This window comes from Acomys russatus, chromosome 17 (genome assembly GCF_903995435.1).
Source record: "Acomys russatus chromosome 17, mAcoRus1.1, whole genome shotgun sequence".
Lineage (NCBI taxonomy): Eukaryota > Metazoa > Chordata > Mammalia > Rodentia > Muridae > Acomys > Acomys russatus.
This window is the reverse complement of record NC_067153.1, coordinates 42,389,196-42,407,513: the sequence shown is the minus strand read 5'-3', so window position 1 is coordinate 42,407,513 and position 18,318 is coordinate 42,389,196. Positions and strand designations below refer to the sequence as shown.

The 18,318-nt window shown below is 43.7% G+C and overlaps 1 protein-coding gene across 2 annotated transcripts in view; it reads left to right on the top strand.

Moving 5' to 3' along the window:
• Dmc1 (DNA meiotic recombinase 1) overlaps positions 1-13,988 on the top strand; it is a 43,570-nt gene extending 29,582 nt beyond the window's left edge. The window contains exons 13-14 of one of the 2 annotated variants that reach the window (XM_051159337.1): positions 6,454-6,570; positions 13,449-13,988. In XM_051159337.1, the coding sequence (XP_051015294.1) occupies positions 6,454-6,570; positions 13,449-13,518 (187 nt within the window). In that variant the 3' untranslated portion in view covers positions 13,519-13,988. The remainder of the gene's footprint in view (positions 1-6,453; positions 6,571-13,448) is intronic. The other variant, XM_051159338.1, reaches the window with a different exon arrangement.
• Positions 13,989-18,318: the final 4,330 nt, after the last annotated feature.

The following is an 18,318-nucleotide window of genomic DNA, read 5'->3' as shown; positions in this document are numbered from 1 at the left end:
CACTGTTCTCTCTTCAGGTGTGGGGAGGGAACACTGAGGAGGCCAAAACTGTCACTCCAGAGTTACAAGGCAAAAGAAATTAGTGGAAATTGGGTCAGATAGAGGTTCTTTTTTCTTGTATTTGTAAAAAGTTTCAAAAAGAGTAAAACCATCTTGAATTTACTCCTGTAAGACAACGGAGGACGGCTTGAGAGGCAATAGAGAGGAAATAACTGAAGAGGGGAGCAGAACGGAGAGGTTTATAAGGAAGAGAGCTAAGCAGAGAGCCAGCAAAGGTAACAAAGCCTAGTATTTTTGCTGGATAAGTCTGCTGTGAGACGTCTCTTCCACCTAGCGAAGCTGAAAGGAAACAAGGCCCACTATAATTAGTATGTTCTGAAGTATATTAAATTATAACAGTACAGATTAAATACATGTCTTTGTGTAAAGCACAAAATTAACACATCTAAATGAAAAAAGGGGGTGGGACAGTTTTAAACTAAAGGATTTTAAATGCTGTTAGAAACCCTCCCATAAAGAAAATATCTTTGTTTCTTGGTGTTGAGGAACTCCAAGCTGCAGCTCGCCTGGAGGCTGTCAGAGAAATATCACTATAATTGGTATGAATCCCCAAGTACACTGACAATAATTGAGGCTTGTATCCCATGCATTCTACTTGATGGCACATCGTATTAAAAAAGAACAAAATTATAGAGGCGAGGAGCCGCTGTATGATACAGCAGAGCAGCGGCTCCTAGATTAGGCTACAGATTCCAATGGGAGGGTTGGAAATCCAGCCCATGGATGCGAGAGATAACAAGTCAGAGGATGGGCCAGAGAAGCTGCACACCAGGGCAAATCAGAGCAAGAGAGACCATGATGTCACACCAACTTCTGGTGTGTCTGTGTTTCTTAAACAAAAAGCCATCCAGAACATTTACAGTCTTGTGGATGTTTCACTTGTTCATTAAGCATGTCAACTTATGGCTTAACATTGTCAGCTTAAATGAAGAAGTAATATGTTCAGGGTCACTAGCATAGTGACCTTATGCAAAGTGTTTAGATTATTTGAACCCCATTCTTCCACCTCCAATTAAGAGAGCTTATACTTACTAAATACTTACCATGTACCAGGAGCTTTTCTGCATAATCTCATGTAATTCTCACATGACCCTGATGTAACTCAGCTCTCTCCCACCTCCCTGTGCTTTCTAAGAAGCTAGTCTCTATATGTGGCTGTGCCTCTCCCTACGCCACCTGAGTCCACCAAACAAGAATTCCAATCTCAAAAGAAGGGGGGGGAGAGTGTAGACCTTTAGTGTGTGTGTGTGTGTGTGTGTGTGTGTGTGTGTGTGTGTGTGTGTATGTGTGAGAGAGAGAGACAGACAGACAGAGAGAGAGAGACAGAGACACAGAGAGAGACAGAGACACAGAGAGAGACAGAGACACAGAGAGAGCAGGTGCATATTTTAGGAACAGACAGAAAGGATTTGGTTTTGTTGTTGTTTGAGACAGAGTTTCTCTGTATTAGCCTTGGCTGTCCTGGACTCACTATGTAGACTAGGCTAGCCTTGAACCCCCAGTGGCGATCCACCTGCCTCTGCCTCTCAAGTGCTGGTATTAAAGGCCTGCGCTACCACACCCGGCTAAGGATGCATTACTTAACGATAACAACTATTACTACTACTTCCTCTTCTTCCTCCTCCTCCTTTCTTCATCTTTTTGAGAAAGCCCTGGCTATCCTGAAACTTGCTGTGTAGACTAGGCTGGCCTCAAACTCAGAGAATTCTACTTACCTCTGACTCCTGAATGCTGGAACTAAAAGCATGTGCCACCATGCCTGGCTCACAAAACTTCTTAAGCATATTCTATTTGTTGCAGAGGGTGGGGTGGGGCTTGAGACAGGGTCTCTCTATGTAGTCTTGACTGGACTAGAACTCACTATGTATACCAGGCTCGGCTCAAACTCAGAGGTCTGCCTGCCTATGCCCCCTGAATGTTGGGATTAAAAGTGTGCCTCACCATCCCTGGTCATACTCTTTTTCTTAACCTCTGAGCCACCTCTCCAGGCCCTGGTTATACTCTTTTTAATAAACCATCTCTTCTCTTTTTTTTTTTTTTTTTTTTGAGACAGGGTTTCTCTGTGTAGTCTTGGCTGTCCAGACTCACTTTGTAGACCAGGCTGGCCTCGAACTCACAGCCATCCACTTGCCTCTGCCTCTTGAGTGCTGGGATTAAAGACCTGCACCACCATGCCCAGCTCCTTCCCAGATTTTCACCTTGACCCTGAAAATCAAAAGCACTAAGAGTCCCACTGTCTAGCCTATGACCTGGATCTACACTCTGACCAGAATTTATGTATATTCCTAATTTATAAAAGTAGGTGACTCAGAATACTTCCTATGTGCCCAATCATACAACTAAAACTAAGAAAGCCAGGATCTGAGCCCAGTATATCTTTGACTTTGAAGTTAATGCTCTTTGGGAAGGAAGATACAGTTTAATGGTAGAATGTTTGCCTACTGTCTCAGTTAGTGTTTCTACTGCTGTGATGAAACACCATAACAAAAGCAAATTGAGACAGAAAGGGCTTGTTTGTCTTATACTTCCATAACACTGTTTATCACTGAAGGAAGTCAGGACAGGAACTCAAACAGAGCAGGAACCTGGAGGCAGGAGCTGATGCAGAGGCCATGGAGGGGTTCTGCTTATTGGTTTGGTCCTCTTGGCTTTCTTATAGAATCCAGGACCACCAGCCCAGGGATGGCACCACCCATAATGTGCTGGGTCTGCTCCCATTAATTGCTAATTAAGAAGAAAATGCCTGGCCAGTTGGTGGTGGTGCATGCCTTTAATCCCAGCACTTGGGAGGCGAAGGCAGATGGATCTCTGAGTTTGAGGCCAGCCTGGTCTAGAGTTCCAGGACAGCCAGGGCTGTTACACAGAGGAAACCCTGTTTCAAAAAGCAAACAAGAAAAATGAGGGGGAGGAGGAGGAAGAAGAGGAGAAGCCTTACAAGCTATTGTAAAATCTGATTTAAAAAAAAAAATTATTTAGCAGAGCATGGTGGCACCTGCCTTTAATCCCAGCACTCCAGAAGCAGAGACAGGTGGGTCCCTGTGAATTTGATGCCAGCCTGGTCCACAAAGCCAGTCCAGGACAACCAGGGCTACACAGAGAAACCCTGTCTCTAAAAAAAAATTTTTTTTTTATTTTTATTTGTATGCATGTGAATGCTCTGCCTGCATGTACACCTACATGCCAGAAGAGGGCACCAGATCTCATTGTAGATGGTTATGAGCCACCATGTGCTTGCTGGGAATTGAACTAAGGACCTTTGCAAGAGCAGCTGATGCTTTGTTTGCTTGTTTTTTGTTATTTCAAGACAGGGTTTCTCTGTGTAGCCTTGGCTGTCCAAGACTCTCTTTATAGACCAGGCTGGCCTTGAACTCACAGCAATCCACCTGCTCTGCCTCCTGAGTGCTAGGATTAAAGGCATATGCCACACGGCCTGTCTGAAGCCAGTGCTCTTAACCACTGAGCCATCTCTACAGCCCCTTAAAACCTGATTTTGTTGTTGTTTTGTTTTTTGAGACAGAGTTTCTCAGTGCAACATCTCTGACTGTCCTGGAACTCACTCTGTAGACCAGGCTGGCCTCAAACTCGTTGAGATCCACCTGTCTCTGCCTCCCAAGGGCTGGGACTAAAAGGATGCGCCACCGCACGTAGTGTACAGCTTGATTTTATGGAAGCATTTTCTCTCTTTCTTTCTTTCTTTTCTTAAGAATATATGAGGTTTATTAAGTAAGCATGGGGGGAGAAGGAAAGGGGGAAGGGGTCCCCTAGAGAGACAGAGCCAGAGAGGAAGAGTGAGATGGAGAGAGAGCACGGGGGAGTGTAGAGAGAGAGAGTGGATAGAGCGGAAGCATTTTCTTAATTGAGGTTCCCTCCTCTCAGGTGACTTTAGCTTATGCACTAGGATGCAGAAGGCTCTGCGTTCTTTCCTCCACCACTACCACAACAACGAAATACAAACAAGGAAGAAAAGCAGCCAATGCTTCTTAGTTTCAGTGTATTCTCCCATCCTGTTCCATTCCATCTCCAAACTGCTCTTTGTGGCCTCAGCTAACTTGAAAGACTAGAATGATAGAATATACCATGTCCTGTTCAACCAAAGTGGGAAAATGTCTTTCATTCCTCCCTATTCCTAATCTCCCACCTGCTCCCTTACTCTCCTGAGAGAGAGAGGAGAGGAGAGGAGAAGAAAATGTAAAGGCTATGGGAAGGATGTGGGAGGCTTTCTGATGTTGTTAACTCAGTCAGAAATAGATGTAAATTAAAGCCCTGTGGAAGAACACAGGGTGCTATGCCACCTTGTATGTCGCCTCAAGAATGTGACTGGTACAGCACTCAGGAAGTGCAGACACTTTAAGAAAAATATCATGGACTATGTTTTGTTGAAAGATGACTTTAAATCAAACTATTTAGTTAAATAATAGGTACCATTTACTGAGGACATCTTATGTGGTAAGCTTGCTGCCAGGGTAGAGCTAATGTGCATAAGTGAGTAATGTGCTTCCTAGTACATGGCAGCTCCCAATAGATTAATCATAGGATCTCGAGTTCTCACAACAGTCCTAAAAGGTCAGAAGTCCACCCCAGTCTCCATTTACTATGAAAGAAACCGAGATGAATAAATAGGCAGTAAATGATTGAGTCACGATTAGGAAAGCAGATAAATAATAGTTGTAGTCACTAGGCTAAAGCTTTACCTGAATTATTTCATCTTATTCTTACAAGTGTCCTCCTAGTTGGGACCATTATGATTCCCCATGAAGAGTCAGAAACAGAGTGGTCCAACAGTGGTCCTGAGGTCACAGAGCTGACAAACCAGACTTGGAGCTAGGTCCAATGGTAATGCTCATCAGTCACACAGCGCATCAGGCTGTACCTGCCTGAGGGAGAACTAGCATGTTGTCATCCCTGAGACTTTGCAGGGCTACACGTATACTAGTGAAATGACCACTGTTCAGGGCCCTCAGCTTTTAAGCAGAGATGTGCTTGGGTCAGAGAATTCTTCTCTCGGGGAGACTTAAAGCTAGCTCATGAGAGCCAGCAAAAAAACAGAGGACTCGTCTGATAAGGAAAATTTAACTACATTTAAAGTTTATGTGACCAGTGAGTGCACTCTCCCTACACATAGACTTCTAGTAAATTTTGATTTTTTTATTTTATTGATTGATTTTCGAGACAGGGTTTCTCTGTGTAGCCTTGGCTGTCCTTCGAAAGGCCCTGAGCTCAATTCCCAGCAACCACATGGTGGCTCATAACCATCTATAATGAGATCTGGTGCCCTCTTCTGGCCTGCAGGCACACATGCAGGCAGAATACTGTATAAATAATAAAAATTTAAATTAATTAAAAATAAGAACAACAAAAGAGGAAGTGCTTATCAGGGACTCTAGGAAGCCTAGACTAGATGGCAATGGGATCGTTGCTCTAAACACTGCCCTCCACAGTTTGCAAATAAGCCTCTCTCTTTGTTTTAGATTACAGATCTGGGAGTTAGGGAGATAGCTCAATTGTAAAGTACTTGCTTTACAAGCATGAGGATCTGAATTTAATTCCCAACACCCACATAAAAAACCAGTCATAGGCCGGGCATGGTGGCGCACGCCTTTAATCCCAGCACTTGGGAGGCAGGGGCAGGCGGATCGCTGTGTGTTCGAGGCCAGCCTGGTCTACAAAGTGAGTTCAGGACAGCCACAGCTAACACAGAGAGACCTTGTCTCGAAAAAAAAAAAAAAAAAACTTTAAAGCCGGGCGTGGTGGCGCACGCCTTTAATCCCAGCACTCGGGAGGCAGAGGCAGGCGGATCGCTGTGAGTTCGAGGCCAGCCTGGTCTACAAAGCGAGTCCAGGACAGCCAAGGCTACATAGAGAAACCCTGTCTCGAAAAACCAAAACCAAAAAAACCAAAAAACCAAAACCAAAAAAAAAAAACCAGTCATAGTGGCAAAGGTTTGTTTGTTTTTCGAGACAGGGTTTCTCTGTGTAGCCTTGGCTGTCCTGGACTCATTTTGTAGACCAGGCTGGCCTCGAACTCACAGCAATCTGCCTGCCTCTGCCTCCCGAGTGCTGGGATTAAAGGTGTGCGCCACTGTGTCCAGCATGGCAAAGGTTTGTAATCTCAGTGTTGGGAGGTGGAGACAGGCCAACCTCGGGCTCACTGGGCAGCCAGCCTAGCCTAAGCAGCAAGCCCACCAGGTTCCAGAGAGAGCCTGTCTCAAACATAGATGCCTCCCCTGAAGTTGATCTCTGAAATCTGAACACACACATACACACACACACACACACACACACACACAATACACAGCCACACCGTCCCTGCCATCCCACTCACAGAGGCTGCCTCTTCCTTCCAAGTACCACTGTATATCCAAATGAAATCTGAAGAAATGTTTTATTGATTCAGCTTCCAGGCAGATCCCAAAAAACCCATTGGTGGGCATATTCTGGCTCATGCTTCAACAACAAGAATAAGCTTGCGAAAGGGAAGAGGAGAACTGAGGATTGCCAAGATTTATGACAGGTATATATTTCTTTTTTTTTTTTTTTTCCAGATCCTGAGCATGTGCCTTTAAGAACTGCTAACCTCAAGAGACTATACTTACTCCCTGGCAGATGCTATTTGCTTGAGTTTCCTTCTCAAATATTATGTCACTGTTCAGGAAGTACCTCCTGTGCACTCTGTACTAGGGATCTTGGGGTTCTATAGTCACATTTATTAGCTTCTGACATTTCAGAGCATATATGAAGCAAGCAATGATATCACATCTACTTCAGTTGAGAGCTGTTAGGTCCTTGTATTCAATATGAGAATATATTATATTTTCTTTTGTCCAGGCTAACACCATTCCTTTTTTGATATCAATTTAGACATTACTTTCTTGAGCCAGGTGTGGTGGCACTCATCTATAATTCCAGCTCAGGAGGCTAAGGCAGAAGATTGTGATTTATAATCTAGAGTAGCCTCCATAGTAAGATAGTATCTCAAAAATAAATTAGGGTCTGGAGAGATGGCTCAGAGGTTAAGAGCACTGACTACTCTTCCAGAGGTCCTGAGTTCAATTCCCAGCAACCACATGGTGGCTCACAACCATCTACAATGAGATCTGATGCCTGCTTCTGATGTGCAAAGTGTACATGTAGGTAAAACACTGTACATAAATAAATAAATCTCTTTTTTCATTTGTAAATATGTTTAATGTCACATGTTTAGTTTAACATATTATTTTTATAAATATAGGTAATTAGTAATATTAAGTTATAGATAGTTTTTGTTTTGTTTCAATAAATTTTTTAAATTAATTAATTAATAGCTGGTAGCATTGTCTTAGGTCTCTAAGCCAGCCCTTGGGAGGGGATGGTGAGGCAGGGGAAGTGTTGCAAGACCGAGACCACCTGGGCTGTGTAGTGAGTCCCAAGCCAGCCTGGGCTGCAGAGGGAAAACCTGGCTCCAGAATACCCTGAAACACGGACTGGAGATATTGCTCAGTGTGCTTGCCTAGTTTATGCAATAAACTGGATTCCATCCCCACTGGAAAAAAATTAATTTAACTAATTAAATATCAATTTCTCAGGGAACCTTTGCCTAATCTTTACAGTTCAGTCTTTACTGAATATAATACACTTGACACCCTGCTTCTCCCACAGTACTTCTTGTATGGGATAGAGCACAGTAAAGATATTGCTGACATGCCCACTCTATTAGGGGAGGTTTTGGGTTTTGTTTGTTTGTTTTGTTTGTTTTTGATGTTTGTTTTTTGAGACAGGGTTTCTCTGTGTGGCCCTGGCTGACCTGGAATTCTCTCTGTAGACTGTAGACCAGGTTGGCATTGAACTTAGAGATCCTCCTACCTCTGCCTCCTGAGTGTTAGTATTAAAGACTTGCACCACTAGCACTGGCTCTGGAGGAAGGTTTTTATTGTGGGCAAGAGAGAGAAAATATCCAGAGGCATCTGGAAGAGTCCAGGGCAGAGAAAAAAAGAAACAGACTGCGGATGGCCAGGGCTAGGGAAGCAAGAGAGAGCAGGAGAAAATAATGAAGGTAGCAAGAGACAGCACAGTCTAGTGAGATGGTGTGACATTGGGGGGTGGTTTGAGAGAGCACTGGGTAGAAAAATTAGAATTAGAAGGAAGACAAGTAGCTGAGGGGAGGGACTCCTTTTAGGGATAGAAAACCTGTTTCTTGTGGCTGGAGAGAGGGCTCAGTGGTTAAGAGCAGTGACTGCTCTTCCAGAGATCCTAAGTTCAATTCCCAGCAACCACATGGTGGCTCGTGACCATCTATAGTGTGATCTAATAATGCCCTGTTCTGGCCTGCAGGTGTACATGCAAATAGAGCATTCAAATACATAAAATAAATAAATAAATAAAGCTTTAAAAAGAAAACCTGTTTCTTAAGTACCTGAAGAATGCTGGCTTTTATCTAACATCCAGAAATCCTTCTATAGTCCAGCCTAAGCTCATTTCTAGACATATGGAGGGAACAAGACCTAGAACAGGTTCAGTGAGAGACTGTCTCCAAAAATATGCTGGAAAGCAATAAGACATCTAATATCCTCTTCTTGCTTCTGCATGTACACATGTGTGTGCATACCTGAATGCAGAAGCACATACACACACAGAAAGAAAAGACAAGCCTCTGTCATCATGGCACGTACATCCATTCCATCTGTAATGATTTGTATAATGTGTCATCCCCTCTGGACAACAAATGTGACAGTTACACTTGATTTGTTTGCCTGAGACATAATAGACAACGCAATATCTGTGACTGACTTATTAACTAACCCCAAACAACAAAGACTTGTGGTAACTCTCCTAGGAGGGAGGAGTAGTTCCCAAAGACCAAATGAGCTCTTGGTCTGGATTCAGTATGGACCACAGCAGGTAGAATGTACTGGTATTGAGTTAGTATTAGTTTCCACATTTACAAGATGCTTCTCCTCTTCTGTCCTTGTAGAACTGCCCTATGCTGTGGTTTTTGAACTCAGTCATTTCTAGAAATTAGCTACATAAGTGATCCTGTCTCGTTACTGGGATTGCTTCGTCTATTTCTTGGATAGAGTGCTATCCAAACATTTTCTTTTTCTTTTTTCTTTATTTTCTTTTTTTACTTTTAATTTTTAAGAAGTTTATTTATGTGTATGGGTATTTTGCCTGCATGTATGTCTGTGTGCCCCATGTGTGCCTAGTAGTCTCAGAGGCCAGAAGAAAGTATTGAATTCCCTGGAACTGGAGTCAGGTGGACAATTGTGAGCCACCATATGAGTGCTGGGAATCTAACCCCTGTCCTCTGGAAGAATGCTCTTAACCACTAAGCCATCTTTCTAGCCACACCCAAATACCTGCCCCCATATTTTGAGGGTTTTTTTTTTCCTTTTTGTTGTTGTTCTTTTTTTGTTTTGTTTTGTTTTGTTTTGCTGGTAGTAGTGTGGTGGTTTTGAGACAGAGTTTCTCTGTATAGCTTTGGTTGTCCTGGACTCACTTTGTAGACCTGGCTGGCCTCAAACTCACAGTGATCTGCCTCTGCCTCCCTGAGTGCTGGGATTAAAGTTGTGTACCACCATGCTGTTTTGTTGTCCTTTTTTTGTTTGTTTGTTTTTTGAGACAGGGTTTCCCTGTGTAGCGTTGTCTGTCCTGGACTCACTTTGTACACCAGGTTAGCCTCAAACTCACATCGATCTGCCTCCCTCTGCCTCTGCCTCCCAAGTGCTGGGATTAAAGGTGTGCGCCACCATGCCCGGCTCGTTTTGTTGTTCTTGTTGCTTGTTTGTTTTTAAGATAAACTCACTGCCACCTCTAGGGAGTCCCTAGTATTGTCATTAAAGGCCTGTACACTAAAGCTGGTTGTGGTGGCAGAGGCAGGCAGATCTGAATTTGGGGTCAGCCTGGTCTACAAAGAGAGTTCCAGGACAGCCAGGACTATTACACAGAGAAACCCTGTCTCACAAAATAAAACAAACAAAAAGGCCTGTATACCAGACCCAGCAACATCCAAATACTTTGTTCATTCTCACTTATAATTGACCCTTTGCTCTAAATCTCCCTCACAACAATGACTAACTATAGTTCACTAATCTCCCAGCCATGAGCTGAGACTTAACACAGGGTAGACACTTAATTCATTGAATTCATTGAATTAACAAATGAACTTAAGTACCTGCTCAGTCTCATCCAGGCTTCCTGCAGATGTTTAAGGTAAAGAGCTCCTGTCATTCTGATCTAACTGGCCTAACAGGCTGTTTCAATCTTGCGAATTCAATAAGGAATGAGAGCAGTAAATTGTCAGCAAGATTAGTCATGTTGGGCCGGGCCTGGTGGCACATGCCTTTAATCCCAGCACTTGGGAGGCAGAGGCAGGTGGATGTCTGTGAGTTCAAGGCCAGCCAGGGCTACACAGAGAAACCCTGTCTCAAAAAACAAAACAAAAACCAACCAACCAAATGAACAAAAAGATTAGTCATGTCAAATTTCCATAAACTTGACTTATGTTAGGCTCATGACTGTAAACTCAGCACTTAGAGGCTGACACAGGAGGATTACTGCTAATGGGAGGCCAGCCCAGGCTACATAGTGAATTCCAGGTGTGCCTATGTTAGAAGGTGAGACACTGTTGCAAATAAACAAACAAATGTATATCTCATATCAAAACAACGAAACTAGGGACCAAAGAAGCAGTTGAGAGTACTGGCTGCTTTGTAGAGAACGCACCAGGCTTCCCAAATTTAGAACCAAGCCCATGTCTCTGTAGCCATTTACACAGCATTCTATGAATGACTTTTTTGTTTGTTTTGTTTTGTTTTGTTTTGTTTTTTGGATTTTTGAGACAGGGTTTCTCTGTGTAGCCTTGGCTGTCCTAGACTCACTTTGTAGACCAGGCTGGCCTCAAACTCACAGATCTCCCTAGTGCTGGGTTTAAAAGCATGTGCCACTATGTCTGGCTTGGCTTTTTAAATTTTTATTTTTATTGTATGTGTATGATTGTTAGCCTGAATATATATATGTGCACGTGTATCCCAGTACCTATGGAGGACAAAAGAGAACATCAGAGCCCTAAGACCTAGAGTTACAGACAGTTGTGAGCTGCTATGTGGGTGTTCATGGTGCTGGGAACTGAACTCTGCTCCTCCGCAAGAACAACAAGTGCTCTAAATCTGGACCATCTCTCCAGCCCATGAATGACCTTACACCTGTTCCTTGATCCTCCCTGTCCTCGGTGCTTCTACCTCACACACTGTTTTTAAGACAGGGCTTCATGTAGCTCAGGCTGCCCTTCTATGAGGATGAGCTTGAGCTTCTGATCCTCCACCTTCCACTTCTGAGTGCTACAGTTGCAGACAGGCACCACCACACCTGGTGTTGTGAAATGCTGGGGATTGAAGCCAGGGCTTCAAGCAGTGCGAGGCAGGCATCTTCCCATCCAGTCTCCCTTTTTTGAAGCAACATCTTGTTATGTAATCAAAGCTGGTCTTTTTTGTTGTTGTGGTGGTGGTGGTGGTGGGTTTTTTTGGTTTTTCAAGACAGGGTTTCTCTGTGTAGCCTTGGCTGTCGTGGACCCACTTTGTAGACCATGCTGGCCTCGAACTCACAGCGATCCGCCTGCCTCTGCCTCCTGAGTGCTGGGATTAAAGGCGTGTGCCACTATGCCCGGCTTCAGGCTGGTCTTAAACTTGTGCTCCTCCAGTTAAGGCACTGCCAAGCCTGCTACTGCCTTAAAGTCTCTTCCTACTTGTTCCTCTCCTGGAACAACCCTCCCCACATAGCCCTTTACCCCACCATCTTTCTCATCTACTTCAAGCCTTTGGTCAAACGTTACCCTCTCCAGGACAGGGAGATGGCTCACTGAGTAAAGAGCTTGCTACACAAGCATGAGGACCTGAGTTTGGAGGAGCCTCAGCAGTTCTCATAGAAGAAGTGGGTATGGCGGTGTGTGGCTACAACTCCAGCACTGGGGGAACAAGGGGACCTGGGGCTTACTGACCAAGAGCAGCTGAAATGAGAGTGAGCCAGATTTAGGGAACAGCCTGTCTTAAAAATGAGGTAGAGACTGATAGAAGTTACCTGATATCAACTTCTAGCTTCCACATATCATACACATAACTAGCAAGCACCCCTGTGTTCGCGTGCGCGCGCGCACACACACACACACACACACACACACACACACACACACACACACACACACACAAAACTGTTACCTTCTCTGTTGGGTAAAGGGGAGGCAAGAGGATAAAGAGTTCAGTGCCAGGCTGAGTTACATGTGAGATCCTATCTTTAAAAAAAGGTAATTAAACTGGGCGATGGTGTGACGCATGCCTTTAATCCCAGCAGAGGGAGGCAGAGGCAGGCAGATCCCTGTGAGTTCCAGGCCAGACTGGCTTACAAAGGGAGTCCAGGACAGCCAAGGCTACATAAAGAGACCCTTTCTCGAAAATAAAAAATAAATAAAAATAAAAACAACCAAAGGGCTATGAGTGTAGCTAGGTGGGAGACCACTTGTCTAGCATATTCAAGAATCTGAGTTCAGTTTTTAGCACTACACACAAAAGAGAACAAAATGTTACCTGCCTAACAACTGGCTTCCCAGTGCCCACAAAGCTTATGTCCCTTACTCAACTCTATTTTTCTTTCTCCATAACACTTACCTCTTTCCCTAACACACTGATACAGCATAAAATCAGACCTAGCAATAAGTGTCTCTACTGATGAGCCACCTCACCAGCCCATGGCAAAGACCAATTAATGAAACTAGTAAGGTTTTATGACTAAATCAAAAGAAAATTCAAAGTACCACACATGTTTAGTCAAATAGGGAATGTAGAAATGAACCAATTGATCAAAAATTAGTGTCCACAGTTCAGTGTCAATGGTATTCCACCTTCACAATTTATATTTCTATGAGCAGGTGGAATTGTACTACTTGCAGTTACTGACAACACAGAATTCATAGAGCCCTCACAGAACCAGGTAACTGAAGGGCTTGCTAGACAATCACCTTCCATTGCAAGTGCTCAGGACTTTCCTATCAAAGCCCTTTTCAGCTTTCCCTGTGTTAGAGCCTGAAAAAAGATGCACCCCCAAGAAGACAGATGAGCCCCATGGGACCTGCACCACAGGCCACAAACTACCCTGCAAGAACACACAGTTTATTCCAATTTGCCTGTTTCCAAGTTTGGGAGTAATTTTTCTTGACATTCAAAGCCGTATATATAGAAGTTGTTTAGCAAATGTTTGCGAGGGTTGATAACACTGCTAGGTAAGTTCTGAGGTCCACATTTAGCTGTACCAGCACTGCAGTGTTTCTGGAGACTCAGACTGATGGGAACGTGATGACTGTGACATGTGCACAGTATTTATAGAAACAGAGCTTTTTATAAACTTCTGTTCCCTTGTATTCTGTAGCCCCGAGATGCCTGAAAATGAAGCCACCTTCGCAATAACTGCTGGAGGAATCGGGGATGCCAAGGAGTAGGTGGGGAGTTGGTACAGATTGCTTCTTGCTGCTTATTAGGAGCTGGAGAAATGGGAAAGCAGTCTTGAATTTAGATCTCAAAATAAGAGTTTGGGTTTTTTCCCAAACTCTTGGATGTTATTAAAGGAAAGTCAGCAAAAGAGATTTAGAGTTTATATTTATTTCAAAAGTTTCTGCCTGATATGTAACCAACTATATATATATATACTGAGTGTTGATTCAGAAATATGCATATAAATTTTTGAATTACTTGATAGACACATATGCATAAATGTCCCTGTCAGATATTGGGGAAAGGGCATCCAATGCCTTCCTTCTGCCTTTCAAAGTGAGCCACTGAGCACACAGAAATTCAAAGGAGCTCAGAGATATCCCAGTTCCCCCACAGATTTTTCCATCACACATTTTTTTGTGACACGGCACCAAAGACCTAGGGAAGTGGATGATGCTCCTCTAGGGGGAGATGTGTGAGGAGGAATGTTTAGAGTACACCAGAAGCTGGCAGCCTTCACAGCCATCTTTACAACAGAAGAGAAACATTAAGCCAACTTTTTTGATTTGTCAAGTTGAAATTACTTTTTTTTATTTTTTGGCTTTTGGAGACAGGGTTTCTCTGGGTAGCCTTGGCTGTCTTGGACTCACTCTGTAGACCAGGCTGGTCTCGAACTCACAGTGATCCATCTGCTTCTGCCTCCCGAGTGCTGAGAATAAAGGTGCACATCACCATGCCTGGCTTGAAATGACTTTTTAAAAATGCATTATGATAAGTCGGCATGGTGGTGCATACTTATAATCTCAATATTTGGAAAACCTAGGAAGCTTTAGCTTCAAAACTAGCCTGGGTATAAGACACTGTATCCAAAAAAGGCATGTTTTTTATGTTTTGAGTAGAGAATTCAACGTGTTTTAAAATTTTAGAAATAATTTAAATGTAAAATTTAGAAGAGAGCTCTCATAGAATTTGTGAAAAAACATTGGTTTTGAGTGTATGTGATTGTCAAAAATAAAATCGTTTCAAAATATGAGAATATTTAAAAATTAAAATACTATTATATAATTGTTACAGGTGATCTTCTATATTGTATTAACTTACATGAAAACCCAAAAAGTAAAGTATTTGCTATAAAAAGCTTTTGATTCGTTATTCATTCATTGATTGGCAAGTAGGTCTCACCATTTGCTCTCATTTTCCTGAGCATTAGTCCCTTCCCCAGTGTGCGGCAACTTGAGGCAGGACTCACACCTTGTCTATGAGCCTGCAGCATCTGAGGAGGAGGGTCAAACATAGACCACAAAGGCCTGAGGGCTTCCTGGGTCTGAGAGGAGCCCAGCTGGCAGCAGAAGCACGCAGCATGTGGCGCCTGGGAGGCACAGCCTTTTTCTCCTTGTAAAACCACAGAAGCAGCTCCTCTGACTAAAGCAGGAACGAAAGCATCTAGGAGCAAATTTTCTATATTCTGCAAATTCATTTAACTGAATAATTTTACTATGCAAATAATGAAGCACTGATTTGTTCTAGGAAAGGGATTTGTTACTAGATGCATTTTATTTATTTATTTTTTATTCTGCGTATTATATTTTGGCTTTTGTTTGTTTTTTGAGACAGGATTTCTCTGTAAAACAACCCTAGCTGTCCTGGAACTCACTTTGTAGACCAGGCTGGCCTTTAATTCATAAAGATCCACCTGCCTCTGCCTCCCAGATGCTGGGATTAAAGATGTGCACCACCTCTCCTGGCATGTTTTGGCATTTAAAAAAATCGTTTTAGCTCAGCAATGGGCAGTGGAGTCAGAAAACAGAGCTCAACACAAAGGCCCACCATTCTGGGAGGAGACCTTGTTTAAGTATAGCATGTTACTCAGACCAGAATCCTTTCTATTTGACAATGATGTGTCCTGCTTGGGAGAACAGTAGCTGGGCCTACGGAGATAGAAGAGAAACTGAAATATGGGGTCAACTTTAGGAGAACCTAGCAAACCGTGTAGATATTTGGGCTGGCAACATGTACACTTTGAGCTGTTCTAAGACCGGATTTTCTTTGTTATCTGTGACCAAAGTAACTGGCCTCTGTCATTTTTCTTCCAGAGTATAGAAAGAGAACCATTATTATGGTTCTTAATAATAAGAAATAAGGCAGTAAGATGACAGGCAACAGATACTAGGTTATATGAGGTTTATTAAATGAGCCTGAGGAGAAAAGGAGGGAGGGGTATCCCAGAGAGAGAGACAGACAGACAGAGACAAATACAGAGGAAGAGAGAGAAATAGAGGGAAAGGGAGTAAGGGGGTAAGAGAGAAAGGGATTAGGTGGGTCTGTCCTTTTATATAGCCCTGGGCAGGGCCACGCCCCAGTGGCAGGTAGGCAATGACATCACAGGTAAGCAAACTGAAGCAGAATCCTACACTGGTCCCCTGTTTTAGAGGATGGGGAGCAGTGGTGGAAACATGAAGAAAAAAAATTGCCAGTCAGCACTCTTGATTGCAAGCCACATGTGCATGTCAAGAAATTCATTGGTGGGGCTGGAGAGATGGCTCAGAGGTTAAGAGACCTTACTGCTCTTCCAGAGGTCCTGAGTTCAATTCCCAGCAACCACATGGTAGCTCATAACCATCTGTAATGGAATCTGAAACCCTCTTCTGGTGCAGGTGTACTGCCCTTGCTGCCTCTCAATTTATTCTCTGTGCTGCAGTCAAATGGGCCCATCTCTATGTCATTACTTTAAATCATTGATTTCCACCTTCAAGAAAACCAAGCTAGGCAGAGGCAGGTGGATTGCTGTAACTTTATGATTCCTGAACAGCCAAGGCTACACAGAGTGAAGGAACCAGCCCTCCTCCCTTAACGACCTCCATTAAGGTCAAAGGCTGGGAAAAGTCGGCCTACGCAGTCCTGCAAGACTCAGATCTCCAGAAGGAAATCTTTAGTCTATTTCCAGAGTCCCCATTGTCAGTGCAAATGCATAGGAATTTACTGAGCAATGGGGCCTGCCAAGATCTTTCCAGCTGGAGCCCCCAAGGAGCAGAAGCATGGGCTTTATACCCTTACAGAAGCAGAACTTAGCAGAGAAACTTGATTGGTTAATAGACTAGCATTGGGGAGGGGTAAGTAAACTTTTGGGGTAGTAGAAATTTTTAAACACAAGCTGTAACACAAACTGGCTGTCCTTGAGTCAAGATGGGCTCTAAACATAAGCTGGCTATCCTTGAGTCAAGCTGGACTCTTTATCTTTTTTTTTTTTAATGGTAAAAAACAATTTTATTACTAGGAAAACAAGGATGTCACACAACTCCAAATAACCAAAATTACAAGAGGATCAGGTATCTTTAATGCTTGTTCCATCTGTGCACCTCCTACTCTCTGCAGACCTCATTTCAACCTGGACTGAGTGAAGACATGCTTAACTTTCCTGGCACGGTTCCTTGCCTCTAGGCCAGACAGCACATCTGTGCGCAAACCCAAGCATGGCATCGCTAACGGGACCTTTAGATAAAGAATCACCATCAGGAAATCTTTATTATCTTTAAACACAAATCTAGTTGTTCTTGGGACAAGCTGGACTCTTCAAGGTTTCTCTTGTCCTTGTCACACACACAGTGATCTGATATCGCTGTCTGTCCTTGGTTCAAGCTGGACCCTACACAAGCTGGTTGTCCTTTAGTCAAGCTGGACCCTCCAGAAATTTACATGCTTTGGCCTTAATGGGGGGTCTTTAAGGGGAGGATTAATGTAAGAGAAACCCTGTCTCAGAAAACCAAAAATAAGAAAAAAGAAAGAAAACAATAAAACAAAAAGAACCAAAGCTCACCCGGGCGGGGTGGCATATACCTTTAATCCCAGCACTGAGAAGGCAGAAGCTCCTAAATTCAAGGCCAGCCTGGTCTACACAGCAAATCCAGGACAGCCAAAGCTACACAGAGAAACCCTTTCTCGGGGAAAGAAAAAAGAAAGAAAACCAAGCTAAGTGGCCTCCAGGTCCTTCGCAATATGGCCCTCACCTATCCTTTCTCCTTTCTTTCTTTCCAGCCACGGTTGGACTCCGGGGTTTGCCTAATATTCTCTCTGGCAGCAAGGTTCCTCACTTCAGACCTCCGCTGTGTCATTTGATAGATGGGGGATGCCTTCTGAGGACAGCCAATGTCGTCCCATTTCAAGTTGAATCTCTTTTCCCTCCTGTTTATTTTTTTGTTTTTGTTTTTTTTCCCGAGACAGTTTCTCTGTGTAGCTGCTTTGGCTGTCCGGGAACTCACTCTGTAGACCAGACTGCTGTCAAACTCACAGAGATCCACCTGCCTCTGCCTCCTAAGTGCTGCAATTAAAGATGAGCTACCATCACTACCACCTGGCTTCCCTCCAGTCTTGTGAGCCTCGCTCCCCCCCCCCCCCCCGCACCCCACCCCGCCGTTTGTTGGGGGTTGGGGGTGCTGGATACTGAATCCAGGGCTTCAGTTACAATCAGCAAGCACATTTCCTTGGCCTCCACCCCCGACAGCCCTACATTTTCTAAGTTAGCAATTGTCTAACATAAACGTTTGTCATCTGACTCCCTCTCTAGAGAATAAACTCTGAGCAAAGGAATGTGTCCGGTCCCCAGTGTCCTGGCAACTAGCACAATGCCTGGCTCTCCACCATGACTTGTCTCTACAGCCAAAGTGAGAAGTGAACAGCCACTCAGAAAGCCGTTACTTTCTTGTCGTTCCAACAACCTGGGCAACACCCAGGAGACGAGACTCAGCCTCCATTCTCCCCGACTGCAGAAACGAGACTAGAGTTCTCCAGGGACGCTGCAGCGTCACTATTTT